The 14630-nt window shown below is 37.4% G+C and overlaps 1 protein-coding gene across 3 annotated transcripts in view; it reads right to left on the bottom strand.

Moving 5' to 3' along the window:
• The window catches only part of Notch2 (notch 2), a 151929-nt gene that overhangs the window by 62082 nt on the left and 75217 nt on the right, over positions 1-14630 (bottom strand). For all 3 annotated transcript variants that reach the window (XM_013509350.1, XM_005413481.2, XM_013509349.1), the window contains one exon: positions 8297-8419. In XM_013509350.1, the coding sequence (XP_013364804.1) occupies positions 8297-8419 (123 nt within the window). The remainder of the gene's footprint in view (positions 1-8296; positions 8420-14630) is intronic.

Genomic DNA, 14630 nt, shown 5'->3' with positions numbered 1-14630 from the left:
TCTCCTACAGATATCTCAAATTCATCCTTCTTTATAGCCAAGAAGTATTCCATTATGTTTAGATAATTTTCTTTATTCATTTGTCTGTTGATGAACATATAGGCTGCTTCCAGGATTTAGCTACTATGAATTATGCTGCTATAAACACTGATATGCATGTATACTTGTAATATAGTGGCTTTAGGCTCTTTAGGGAAGATACTTAGAAGGGGCACAGCTGGGTCAAATGGAATTTTGATTGTTAGTTCTCTGAGAAACATCCTTATTGATTTCTATAACAGTTGAGCTGGTTACACTCCCACCAGCAAGTAGGATTCCTTTCTCACTGCAGCCTTGCCAGCATTTTTTTTATTGTTTGATTTCTTAAATAGCCATTCTTTCTGGTGTAAGAAGAAAGTTGTTTTAACTATCATTTCTGTAATGGCCAGTGATGCTGAACATTTTTTCACATGTTTATTGGCCATTTATACTTCTTCTGTAAGTGTTTATTCAGTTCACTTGCTCAATTTTTGGGGAGGTCAAATTTTTTTGAGCTCTTTATATATTCTAGATACTATTCCTCTGTCTTGAGAAATAGCTGGAAAAAACTTTTTCCCATTCTGTAGGTTGTCTCTTCCCCTGTTGCTTGTTTCCTTTGTTGTGCAGAAACTTTTTAATTTGATATAATCCCATTTGTTAATTCTTACTGTTATTTCTTGTGTAACTGGAATTTTATTGAGAAAGTCTTTGTCGACTCCTATGACTTCAAGAGTTTTACTTCAAGGTTAAGAGTTTCAGTTTTAATATTTAGGTCTTACATGCATTTTGACTTTACAGTAGAACCTCAGTTCACAAAAGTAATTCATCCCGCAAATGGTTGTGCTGGTTATCTAATGCAGAGTTTATGAATGGAAGCAAAATTTTGCTGAATTCAAAAAATAGCAACAAAGAAACAAAACAAACAAATAACTCAATTAAAAGTGGGCAATAAGGCTGGGGATGTGGCTCAGTGGTAGAGTTCTTGCTTTGCATGCACAAGACCCTGAGTTCAAACCTCAGCACCACAAAAAAAGGAGGGGGCGGCAACAGACGTAAATAGACATTTCTCAAAAGAAGATACAATATACAAGTGGTTAACAGGCATATGAAAAATACTTAATATCACTAATCATCAGGGAAATACAAATCAAAATCACAGTGAGCTTATCTTACATAATGAGAATAGTTATGAAAAAGAACGATAACATGTTGGCAAGAATGTGGAAAAAAGGGAATCCATGCAAACTGTTGATGGAAATATGTATTAGTATAGCCATTTTGGCAAATGATATAACGTTTCCTCAAAATTTAAAAATAGAACTACCATATGACCCAGCAATCTCATTATTGGGTATATATCGAAGAAAATGATATCATTTCTTGGATATATATATATCCAACCACTTCTTGAAGATCTATACATGAGATACTTATACTCCCACGTGTACTGCAGCACTATCTTCAATAGTCAATAGATGGAAACAATCTAAGTGTCCAATAAGTGATAAATGGATAAAGAAAATTCGGTCATATAAACAATAAACAAGAATGAGACCTTTTCATTTGAGTTCCCTGTTTATCACTTACTCAATAACCATCATTCATTAAAATATATGTAGAAATGCCACAGTAATTCTCAATCCTCAAGAGGCTGACAACATACTAGGTGAGTTGAGCATATAAGCCAGTAACAACAATAAAATATTACACATGCTGCAAAAGAAGCACACAGAGTTGAGTTGAGAGCAATCTTACAATGCTACATCCCTGAGTCTCGGACCTCCCCTTTCCTTACCTACCTTCTTTGGACCCCCTATACCTCATCAATTTTTTTTAAGGGTGGTCATGTCTCACAATTCAGGTTCAGCACCTACTTTTCTCATTTGACACACTTTCCCTCACAAACTTGATACATTTCCATGGGAACCAAAAAAAGGGGGGTAGGGACTCAAAACCTAAGACCCTAGTCTCTACCTCTATTCTAAGATCATGGGTCATGCAGCTATTGCTTTTAGAAAATTCATCTTAAATTTACTATCATCTCTACTCTATTTCTCTATCTCTATCCTTGGTCCTACAGTGTCTCATTACTTAAATTCAAAAAAGAATTCAACTGTTCTCACTTTGGTGGAAGGTGCAGGATGTGTGTGTGTGTGTGTGTGTGTGTGTGTGTGTGTGTTTGAAAAAGGTTTCACTATGTATTCTTGAACTCACTATACAGCCCAGGCTGGCCTTGAACACACAGTGATTACAGGCATGTGCCACCACACCCACCTCAAAAAGTACTTTGATGGTTTCCAATTCTCATATACTTCTTTCAAAATCTCATTCATTCATTCATACTTCCCCCACCTCCTTTGTGGTTACTTGTAGACCTTCTTCCTTCAAATGAGTTTTACCCCTCTTGCACAGTAGAAAATATATTTTCTTGTGTCTCTGACCACATGTAGTAAAGTATATTGTATTTAAGAGCTGTTCAATATGTTACTGAACTTACAATCATGTCATGAAGGCTTAAAAACCACAAGGTTAAACTGGTTCCTGCTCACAATATAGCCAAAGCTGAATACTGGATAATGAACCACAATGGCAGAAAAGATCCTTCAGTCTCATTTCCTCATTTAGCTGGGCTCCACTATGCACTCAGTCCTGTTTCTACACACGGTCACTAATCAGCTTTTGGACCTCTGGGGTGTGCTCACTTCAGCAACACATCCACTAAAAATGGGATCTCTGGGAGTGAAGGTGCTTCAGGTCAGCACTCCAGTCTGCCCAACTGATAGGAAACTGAAATTGTGATAGAGAAGCAGAATTCTACAGGAAAAGTGGATTATTGAGTCCTTACAATCAAGTTGACACAAAGCAAACTGAAATGTGAGATACATGTTCCCATTTTCCCATGCAAAATATCAATGGGAAAACCTTTCCAAACCAAGATGCAATTAATTTCCACTTTCAGTCAAAAGCTTTTCCTTGGGGCTGGGGATTTAGCTCAGCGGCAAAGTGCCTGCCTGGCAAGTGCAAGGTCGTGAGTTCGGTTCCCGGTACCGGAGAAAAAAAAACCAAAAAAAAAAAAAAAAGCTTTTCCTTAAAGTCTACATACACACAGACACACAGATACACACAGACACACACACACACACACACACACGTAGCTGTGAGAAAAGTTTATCCCAGAGGACAACTTGTCACCAACTAGAGGCTGGACTGAAACAGAAACACCTTGTTCAACATACAAACACTGTCATGCGTAGACTCCAACTCCAGCCACAAGGAGCTCATGCACCACCTCTGGCTTCTGCACTCACTGATTCATGCCAAAAGCTCTTACTGGAACTGGAGCAACTGAGAGCAGTGGGGATTATAACCAATTCTTCAGGCTCATCATGCTATAAAGGAGAGCTGCGAGAAACTTTGGTCAGTTTTATTTGACTCATATCCACCTAAGTTTCATTGTTCATTTCTGCTTAAATCCCAAAGCACTATTCTAAGCTCACGATGAAATTACATTTCTGGATTAATAATAAGCACAGGAAAATAAATCACATCTGCCCTAGGAGTGAACCCAAAACCAAAAGCAGCCACAGAAAGGAATTTGTGAGTTGAGCTTAGAGTCAACTTGAATTCTGAAGGAAATGAACCTTTAAAAGGAAAATTCAAATAACAACCTATGTAGAGAAAACATTAATTTACACTGCTTTAATAAATTCTGGGGCCTTTTAAAACTTATTTCTCTTTAAATGGATATCTGGCAGAGCAGAACTTCTCTGATAAGATGGCATCGGGCCAAAAGCAGTATAATGAAGATATTTGTGCTCAGTTGGCATTAAACCCTTAGGTATAGTTTCATTTCCTAAAAGAACATCTAGTTATTCAGACTTATCTCTATAACAAGATTCTTATGAAGAAGTAAATCATCTGTCCACACCCACCCCCAAAACCAATTTCTTTGTTCTATCTGAGCTCAGACCAGTCCAGAAGACTGGTTGTTGGTCTTTGAAAGCATGAAAAACACTATTTAGACAGCCATGATAGGTGAACTGAGCTACAACACAGTTCTGCCCATACCTGATGAGAAAACTATAGCAAAACGAAGCCAACATGTTCTTGCCAGTGAGACCAATGTCAGGCCTCCTCTACATATGGCTACCCATCCGTCCCTCTCCCACTGAGAGACCAAGCTGATGTTCCCATGTAGAAGCAGCAATGCTAATTCAGAAACAACACCTTTGTATCTAAAGTATGCTGTCCAAAAGAAATATAAGGAAACACACAGATGTAATTCTCAATTTTCTAGTAGCCACTGTAGAAATGAAAAGGAATGTATGAAACTAATTTTAATATATTTCATTTAGCTCAATGTTACCTAAAACATCATAACATCAGCATCTAATCAATATTTAAGCATTATTATATACTGTATTTTTTCATATTAAGTCTTCAAAATCAGGTATTTCGTATTACAGGACAACACACTTAAGATCTTTACCAAGATGTAACTACACTGTTTAGCATGATTGTTGTTTGCTGAATGAAGTAAAAAAATAAAAAAGCATTCTACTGATCACTAATTCCTCCCAAGATTCTACTGACCACTGATTCTCCCAAGACTTCAAGAAAGTAAGGGATATTAGACTCATGTACAACAAACAAAGCCTTTTGAGAACAAGAAATTTATTTACCCACGTCAAACCATGATAATAGCTGGAAAAAGTTCCACTCATCTGGAAGTCTAGAGCTTACCTAAAAGACCAAGCTTTTTATGCACATGTACCAACAAAACAAAACTGTATCTATCAAGCTTTCAGCAAAAATGTAGCAAATTCCCACATTTACATTTATTTAAAGTTAATGCCTTTTTTCAGCCATATAATCTTACCCATTCTTTTTCAAATGGCTAGCAACCTCATTTCTTTTCCTACTGGCCTAGTACAACCCCTCTTTTTCTATTTCATTAAAAGCCAAACCAAACAGTTCATGCTTCAACTCTACAGCTGGAAATTGCAAAGGGAATTCTGAACAAAATTAAAACAAGGCTCTTAGGTATAGTAAAAAAAACACTGAACTTAATATAAAACATTCACATTATGTGAACTTCTAACCTCAAAGTAACCAGCTAAATTCTTAAATGGAAAGAACAGAGTAAATCACCAAATCCTAGCATAATAAAATTATAAATTAAACTTTCAACCTATTAAGAAAGTACTTAAAAATAAAAAAAAATCAATTTGATATAGAAAAAAGACTATAGATTTTAGGACAGATTTGGAACTCAACAGGCCTACAATCAAACACCAACCTAATCACTATCTGCCTTGAGCAAATTATTAAACCCTTTTGAATATGTATCAGCACCTATAAAAAAGGATATTTAATAAGTTATACTCCCGATACAGTTATGACAAACATTACACAAAGTAAAACAGTGCAATTAAGCACACTGGGAGCTAATAAACATTTTTTAATTCTTATACCTCAGACCTATTCATTTCTAAAAGTTATATAAAATAGAAAATATTAATCTGAATTCAAAACTCTAATTTCACTAGAAATAGGAACCCTATGATACAAATGTCTTTCTATTCCTCTCTTCAGAATGGGGGCAGGTGTGATAGAAAACAGCTCTCAAAGGTGTGTAAAGAGTGCTAGCAACACCTGTCATCAATAATTCAACTACCCCATAACTCGGTACCTCCAGACATCAAGCATCTGATAATGTCATTAAAAATGCAGGAAAATGCAGACAGCAGAAAACACTTTGCTGAGCCTATATGGAGGTCAGCAAACGCTTCCTGAAGGAGGTAACTACCTGACAGAGTTAGGCAGGTAAAAAACAGTGAGGAAAACAGGGAGAGGAGCAGAGAAATCTAGAGAAATGGAATGTGTGAATGAAGATACAGGATATGAAACAATGAGCAGCAGAAACAGAGCTAAGAACAGCTCTTATTGCTGGAGTCTGAAGAGCTGTTGGATGCAAGAGGAAACTAGAAAAGACAACAGGGCTTCAAGAACAGAGGAAGGATCTTGGATTTCATTCTGTTAATGATGAGCAGGGCAAAAAACAAGTCTTGTCGCTGGAAATCAAGCTCAAAGAATCAAAGGAAAAGGGGAAGGAAACCTGTGGTGGGAAACCAATGAGGGTCACTTTAAAGGACAGCCAGCAGACATAAAGAAATAAAAACCACCACATGGAATTTTTCCACTCACTACCTCTGCCACCCGTTCTAAACATAAAACATACCACGAAAGAAATATCTTACAGGGAGTTTGATAGAAAAGAGGTACTTACTAAACATCCTGGGATAAGGAATGTGGGTAAAATATCATGTCACTGGGAAAGTTTTCCCCAAGATCCAACCTCTCTAATTAATATTACAGCAGGAAACCAAATGTGATATCCAGGAGAAATCGGCAATGAAATTAAATACCATTTAACCTTCACTGGCATCAGAAGTCTTAGTACCACACAGTCACTCTCCCACAAGGAAGTAAGAGATTAGAATAAAGTCAAGTTCTTGGCAAGTATCTCAACCTGTCTAATGCATCTGTGAATATCATTAAAAAGAGAAAAAACTTCAGACCTCCCAGTAACTATTTGCCATCAAAGTAACTTTACAGTAGTTTGAGAGAGAGAGAGAGAGAGAGAGAGAGAGAGAGAGTGTGTGTGTACGTGCGCGCACATGCGTACACGTGTTTTGAGACAGGGTCTCACTAGGTAGTTCAGTTTGGCCTTGAACTCACTCTGTAGCACAAGCTGGCCTCAAATTCATAGCCATCCTCCTGCCTCTGCCTCCTACATGCTGGATTACAGCTGTGTGCCAACATATCCAGCCTACAGTAGTTTTTTAAATTACAAAAAAAAAAAAAAAAGCCTCTAAAAAATCTTCCACAGAAATGTAAAAAAGAAATAGAGAGGAAAGGGGAGAGGGCTGGGCATGGTGGTGCATGCCTGTAATCCCCGCACTTGGGAGGCTGAAGCAGGAGGATCATTACGAGTTTGAGACCAATCTGGGCTACAGAAGGAGCTCAAGGCCAGCCTGAACTGCAATGTGAGACCCTGTCTCAAAAAGACCCCTCCTCAAAAAAAGCAGAGGGGAGAGCACGGTAGAAAGCACAGAAGGTAGGAGTAAAGTCCTAGGACCAGAACACCATGAAAAAATTCTAAGGGAAGTTCAGGGGTAAGGAAACCTCATGAAAAAAAATCAAAACCAATTATTTGGGGATTAAAAGCAGAAATATGTGCTCTTGAAGAAAATCATATTATTTAAGTTGTAAATCCTTTCTATTTTTTCCTATTCGTAGTTTACACCATTAGAGTACTCTAAATAATTAGCAGCTATAAAAGAAAGCAATTCTAAGACGCAAAAGAACATGAGGTAGGAATAGCTGCAACTCAGCACCAAGACCTCTCTGGAGGAGACAGTCCATCCCTGCTGCTGCACTTCCTTCTTATATCATGCACTCGTCAGGTTTCCGATTAAATCAATCAATGTCTCTCCAAACGGCTCAGCTCTTAATCCCTTAACCCATTCTTAATAGTTTCCACTTTCTGAAGACAGGTAGATAGATCCTATGAACAAAAATTAGAACTAAATGTCTGCATAAAATCATTTGATTTTCAAAAATAAGTGAAAAACCTAAGACAACATAAAAACTTTTAAGTGGTTGTAAAATTAAATAATTAAAATTTCTGCTCTTATGAGGCAGAAAAACCTATTTGTGTATGATGTCGGAAAAGGGATACAAGAAAGAAAAAGCAGAAATGTAGTCTAAGAAATAAAAAGTAATGTCAAAAGTAGTTGTCCAACCCCTTGATAGTGATGCGGGATGACAATAAACAGTAACATGGGGCAAATATGGTTCCATGAATAAACTATGATCGGAACTCTTGTGGTGTGTACAATTGATTTTGGCATTTAAGCATGTTCTTTTCCCTCTAAAATATTTATTAAGTAGTTACTATATTCTAAGTGATATGCTGCTCTTCCCAGATAATAAGTCTTCGGGTGATCAATGTTCTTCTCTCCTTTCACATGTAACAGCACAGGCGCTGAGTTCAGAGCAGTTACCCAATCATACCCGTGACAACATGTCTATTTGCACGAGCACAGAACAACACTGCACCACCCGAAGATCCAATATGACTATCTATGTTCAGTTCATACCAGTCTAGACTCAAAGCAGCTCTAAGAAAATTTGTAGAAAATGCTCCCTTCAATATCGGTCTCTGCTGGATGCCAATCCACATGCTGTTCTGCAGAACTGGCCATGTACGCACCTGTCCACTGAGGAGGGCAACGGCAGTTGTAAGTGTTGACACCATCCACACAAACCCCTCCATTCTGACACCTGTGGTTGGGGCAGTCATCAACATTCCGCTCACAGGTGCTCCCTTCAAAACCTGGTAGAGGAAGAAGAAAAGGAAAAGATGAACTCTCAAACGGAAGAGTTCTGCTATCTCCCAATGGACACAGTCACCAAAACAGGATTTCAGTTCAGTCCAGCAGCTGCTCAATGCAGGACTCACTATATGAAGAATTCCACAATCCTTCGTGTTCTCTGGCATCAAACATAGCCGAACAGTGAAAGGGATTCATTATACCAACGATATGCCTCCACATACTCAGCTCACGAGTATTTCAACATGTTTCCACGAAATAAAATCCTGGGGAAGATTAATATCTACTTGGGACAAATATGTTTTGGTTCTAAAAAACAAGGTGTTAGATTTTCCCCAACTCCATACTAGACTACTGGAAAACAGAGATAAAAGATCACCCAATTAACTTTAGGTTCCTTTCTGGGGGGAGGTAAGACAGCTCAGGGGCCTCCAAAATTGGGGATTGAGGGGGCACAGGAAAAATACTGAAATACTGAATACTGATATGGGTTAAGTTCCAATCTCACAACCTACAAGCCATTTAATACATAGTAAATTACAAACTCGAAGTTAGCCTCCCTAAGTGTAAAATAAGTGTGACTCCACTTGCCCAGCCTGCCTTTCTACATTCTCATAAGTACCACATCATAAATAAAGTGTTATACAAATATTAAAAGCTACCATGATTACTATTTCCCAGTACTTCCACTTATTTATATTCATCTCTAAATGAATGTTACATTTATAGCACTACTTCCTTTCCTTGGATTTTTCCTTTTTGTGAAAAACAAAACTAAAATACCAAACTTCATCCTCAGTGCCCACAATGTGGTTCTCTGTATTTTTTATATTTGGCTTCTTTCCTTTCCCTTTTTTTTGTACTAAATCCTTAAGTTAATAAAATAGAAGGCTGTCAGCTTTAAGCCAAGAAAATGCTCAGTGAATATTCTCCTATTTAAAATACAGTATGACTCTGAGCAACTAATTTAAAGATGATAATACTCAATGTACTGACAATTGTTACCCTCCCATCATATCATTTTGGAATTGTATTTTTTGGTTTTTTGTGGGTTTTTTCTTTAAAATAAAATTAAAAATAAATAAATAAATAAAATATAGTATGACTAGATATTTGGACTCCTCAAAATATTCCTTAAGGTTACTGTCTCTCACTCAGAATACTTACTGGGTCTTTCACTGGATGTTAGGGGGTAACAATAAGTAAAAGAGGCAGAGTCCTTGCTTTTATGAAATTTACAGCCTAGTGAATAAAACAAACAGACTTGCTCTACTCGTTCCTTACCACAAGTTACTGTGAATTCGTACATCTGCTTTGCTCTCCTGGAACATGGCTCGTTTCTCTGAATACAGGGGTAGTTATATAAATGAGTTTAAAATGAGTGGCCAAAGATATTCCCCAGAAATGAAAGGAAATACTTCACAGAAGACAGGAATATTTGAAAGTTTGATTGAAGAAAATTATATTTCTCCAGATACTTATTATTCAGTCCATTCAAGCAGATGAATCACTAAGCAAGCCTGAGAAAGACTAAGGAAATATACACTCAGGCTTTAAAAATTTATATTACTCATATTGCTGTTTAATCATATGAAAGCCTTACAAATGGACTGAGCCAAGATGTGCTGAAATGCTTAAACCCATCTGTACTTACAATAAAGTGAGGCCAAAGTTACAGATCTACCATGGAGCAGTCACTACATGCAATTTGAGGTCAGTGTTCCTAGCCCAGTGCTCTTCACAGAGATACTCTTCAGAAAAGTTCAAGTTAGTGTTTCAGTAGAGCTTGTGTGGTCTGGTGGGCATTCTACAATTCGTCTTGGTCATCCTCTCCCTACCTTACCTCTCTGTCAAGACTACATAAGGTTGGCTAAGTTGTCAGGGAGGCAATAAAGTCCTCACAGCTAAGTTATAAGGAACAGGAACTAGGACCCTGGCTTTCTATTAGTTAATATTACAATAACTGAATTCACCAACCACAGACAAATTAAGGAAGCAGAAGCATTTCAAATAACCACAAGAGATAAGAAATAAAATTTTATATGGCTGATTGAGTATTTTCAAGGTAGTTTTTTGTCCGTTAATAGGTGGGCAGAAGAAGGCAGTGAGTGAGAGTTAATTTATGGTTAAAAGCGTGGCCACTGAAGCCAAATGGCTGAGGCACAGCTCTCAGCCTTGCAGCACACTGAGCAAACCTCAGCACAAAATTTACATTTTCTTTCTTCCTTAAGGGATGAACTGGACCTAGCCTGAAGAGTTGTTGTAAGGTTAAGTGAGTCAGATATAAAAAGCACTAGACAGATGGTGCTAAAAATCTACATGCAGAAGAATGAAGTTAGATCCTCCTCCTCATACATAAAAATTATCTCACAGACCTACACAGAAGAGCTAAATTATAAAACTATTTATTAGAACAAAAAGGAAAAGATTTTATCTTTGTAACTTTTGTTAAGTAAAGCTCTCTTAAATATGGTCAAAAGCACAAGCAACAAAACAAAAAACTAGGTAAACTGGACTTCATCAAATTAAAAACATTTACGCTTAAAAGAATACTACCAAGAGGGTGAAAGGACAGCCCACAGACTGAAAGAAAATACTGGCAAAGTATATATCTGATAAGAAACTTTTATCTACAATTGAAAAGGATTCTCACAGCTTATTGAAAATGGGAATAACCTAGTCAAAGGATCTAAATACAGGGTCTCCAAAAAAGATACATAAATGAACATTAAGTACAAGATTTTTTCATCATCAGGCATCAGAGAAACACAAATCAAACCACAATGAGATACCATTTCACATCCTTTAAGATTGCTAGAATAAAAAGACAGACAATAATAAGTGTTAACAAAGATGGGGAAACTGGAAGCCTCAGAGACTGATGACTAGAATGTGAAAAAGTACAACCACGTTGGAATCCTGAGTCTGGAAATTACTGAAAGGTTAAACAAAGTTACTGCATGGCTCAGCAATTGCACTCCTAGATATACACCTAGGAAAGATAAAAAACTACATCCACACAAACCTTAAACAAGACTATTCATAAAAGTATTACTCTTAATGCCAAAATGGTAATCAACTGATGAGTAAATAAAATGTCGAACCTATACAACTGAATACTACTCAGCCATGAAAAGGAATGAAGTACTGTACTGATAGAGCTACAACTTGGATGAAGTTTAAAAACTACCCTGAATGAAAGGAGTCAGTCGCAACTGACTACTTCCATTTATAAGATGTCCAGGATAGGCAAATAGAGACAAGAAGTAGATTAATAATTGCCAAGAGCAAAGAAGAAATTAAGAAGCAATGGAAGGGGCTGGGGATTTAGCTCAGCGGCAAAGCACCTGCTTGGCAAGCGCAAGGTCGTGAGTTCGGTTCCCGGTACCGGAGAAAAACCAAAAAAAAAAGAAGCAATGGACAGCAACTGATAATGGGTACATGGGTTTCCTCAGGAGTATAAAAATATTCTAAAATTGACTGAAGTGATGGCTACACATATCTGTGAATACATTAAGTCACTGAATTGTATACAAGAGCAAATTATATAGTGTGTAAATTATATCTTTAAGTGATTCCTTCAGGGAGAAAGTAATTAAAACATATTAGCTAATATTATGTATCAGTGGGATTAGAGCACCCATTAGAAGTTATCTATTCTAATCCTATTATGTTACAGATGAAGAATTTCAGAGCCACATAGCTGACATGCCCTTGATCACATGGCCACTAGACAAGAATCAGCACTCCACCAGAAATTTTACCCAGTCTTAGTATGTTTTCTGGGACCCCAGCGTTTTTTTTCAACAATGTGAAAAACTGACTTTAGGTCAAAAGTTCCCATGTCCAAGAAACCTCAAGCCAAGTTGTTTCTCCTCCAAAGTTCAGACAGGATTTATGCTTTAAAAATAGATTTATATAGCCCTTTTTGGAAAAAGCTAACAAATTCTTTTAAGAAGCCATCTACCCAAAGGCGGGGGGATGCTATAAGCTACAGTGCAGTCCCTTCTCAAGAATATGTTTTAAGATTTGGAGGAAAGGGAAGCAGACAAGCTCCAGACTCGTGGGTGGGATGGGTGTGTAGCAGAGTCACAGAAGGACTCACATGGGCCACACTAAAAGGAGTCTACTGCCCAAAGCCAAGCCACATCCTTAAAAGGCCAAAAGAAGAGAAATTAAACTTAGAAGGGACATTTTAAGACTAGGCTGTTATGGATCCACAGGCCACTGCAGTGATTAATGATGGCAATGAGAATAGGGAGCAGAAAAGTCTTTTGAACTTGTTATCCCACAGAGAGCAACATTTCTCAAAAGAGCACATATGTCTTTCACATTTTTAGGCCCTAGGAGGTGTAAGGGTGGAAAGGAGTGGAGAAGAGAGGAGAAAGGGAAGAGGAGGTGACATAACTAGGACATTCTGAGCCAAGATGGAAGTCCTCAGGAACAGCTTCCATGAAGAGAGATGAAAAAGTGAGAATACCCAGAATGGGACAAAACCAAAAAGATACAGGGCTACTCCACTCCCTCAAAGAAGTCAGATCTGCCAAAACATGATCAGTATAATGCCCAGGAAAGCAACATATGCTCCTGAGTATGAAAAGGCAGAAGGATTTAATTCTAGCAGTTCTTAAACTCTGCAACAATAGAAAACAACAGATACAAAAGCCAAAAGACGTGTGCAAACTTTAATATGCAGGGATGTGACAAATAACCAGTGCAGAGGTGGCTGTAAAAGGCAAGCCTTCTTTAATAGGAGAGGACAGACCAGACAGCTTTCTATTAAGTTTAAAATAGTATTCTAAGGAATAGAGGTGTGGGAGTGAAAGAAAGAGGGAAAGTATGCTCAAGACTGTCCAACCCAAATGTGAACTCACAGTAGATTGAAAACCGCCCTGGGTTTTCTGATTACTTGCGCTATTTATCAAAATATTCACAAAAAATAAGCCTAAGCCATTCTCTCCCATTTGTAGGCCCCAAAACAGGGGTTCAATGATTCAATAATTCATTTTCATGCTCTATTTTGCTCTTATGCTAAAATCACTGGCTGGGTGCCCTCCTCAGGACTTTACACGATGGCAGTTCATGACAGGTGTAGATTATTAACAACTGCTGATCTAAGTAGACAATGAAATGTGGTTGCTTGATTACATTCTATTCCCTCTTCAAGGTATTTTTTTCCTCTCTCTTTTGCAGTTTCATTCTTTCTCCATGAATCCTACAATAACACTAAAATCAACTCATAGTGACTACACTACCCTTTGCAGGAAAGGGATATAACTTAACGATTTAAAAATGATCACTAACTCTCAGTGCTGAAAAAACAGAGTAGATAAGAACAAAAGGAGAAGTCAAATTAAGTCTGGGAAGCACGGTGGCAGGAAGGAAATGAGAAGAGTAAAGCTACAGTCTCCATACTATAACATGAGATCACACTCACACAGGTAGTTGACAGATGTTCATGGGCCTATTATATGTACCAAGCACTGTTCTCAGGTATTTGAGATACATAAATAAACAAAACAAGGATCTTAGCTTTCATTCTACAGAGGATAATAGGCAGTAGAATTTGGAAAACACAAACAATAGGCATAATGAAGTAAATTATATACTAAAAATTACATAGTAAGAAGATAAGTGTAACAGAAAACGTAAACAAAAAATAAACCAGGATCAGTGATTAAGAGGATGGAGGATGGTTACAAGTTTAAATAGGATGAGTAGGGTATGCCTCAGTAAGATGTGAAAGACCTGAAATGCGGTGGGAAACAGCCATTCTCGAGTTGCAAAATAGCTTGACATGCTGCTTTGCCTCCTGCTGTCTTGGTTTCCCCATTTTTAGATGTGAAATAATAATTCTCATCAAATAAGGTTGTTGTTCACATGGAGAGGGTGATTATTACTTTAAGTCATGTGGAGAACAATTAAGGGAGGAGCAAGAAAAAGGGTACTGCATTATTTAAAGAACTTTTTCAAAGAAAATCTTCTCCAGCCACTATTTCCCTATGTGGAAACCAAATAAATACTTTACAACTTCACCTGGTTGTAAAGTATTTGTAAAAATCTTACAAAATATACAAATACATATATATTCATGGTGTTGCTGCACCATTTATTATGCCAAACTCCTTTGGGATTACCTGTCTCCAAACTAAGGTCTTTTGTTTTAGGTCTACCTAACTGTATTTAACTATCTTCACAATTTTATATATGTAT

This window comes from Chinchilla lanigera, unplaced genomic scaffold (genome assembly GCF_000276665.1).
Source record: "Chinchilla lanigera isolate Chin_1 unplaced genomic scaffold, ChiLan1.0 scaffold00167, whole genome shotgun sequence".
Lineage (NCBI taxonomy): Eukaryota > Metazoa > Chordata > Mammalia > Rodentia > Chinchillidae > Chinchilla > Chinchilla lanigera.
This window is presented reverse-complemented; position numbering and strand designations above follow the sequence as displayed.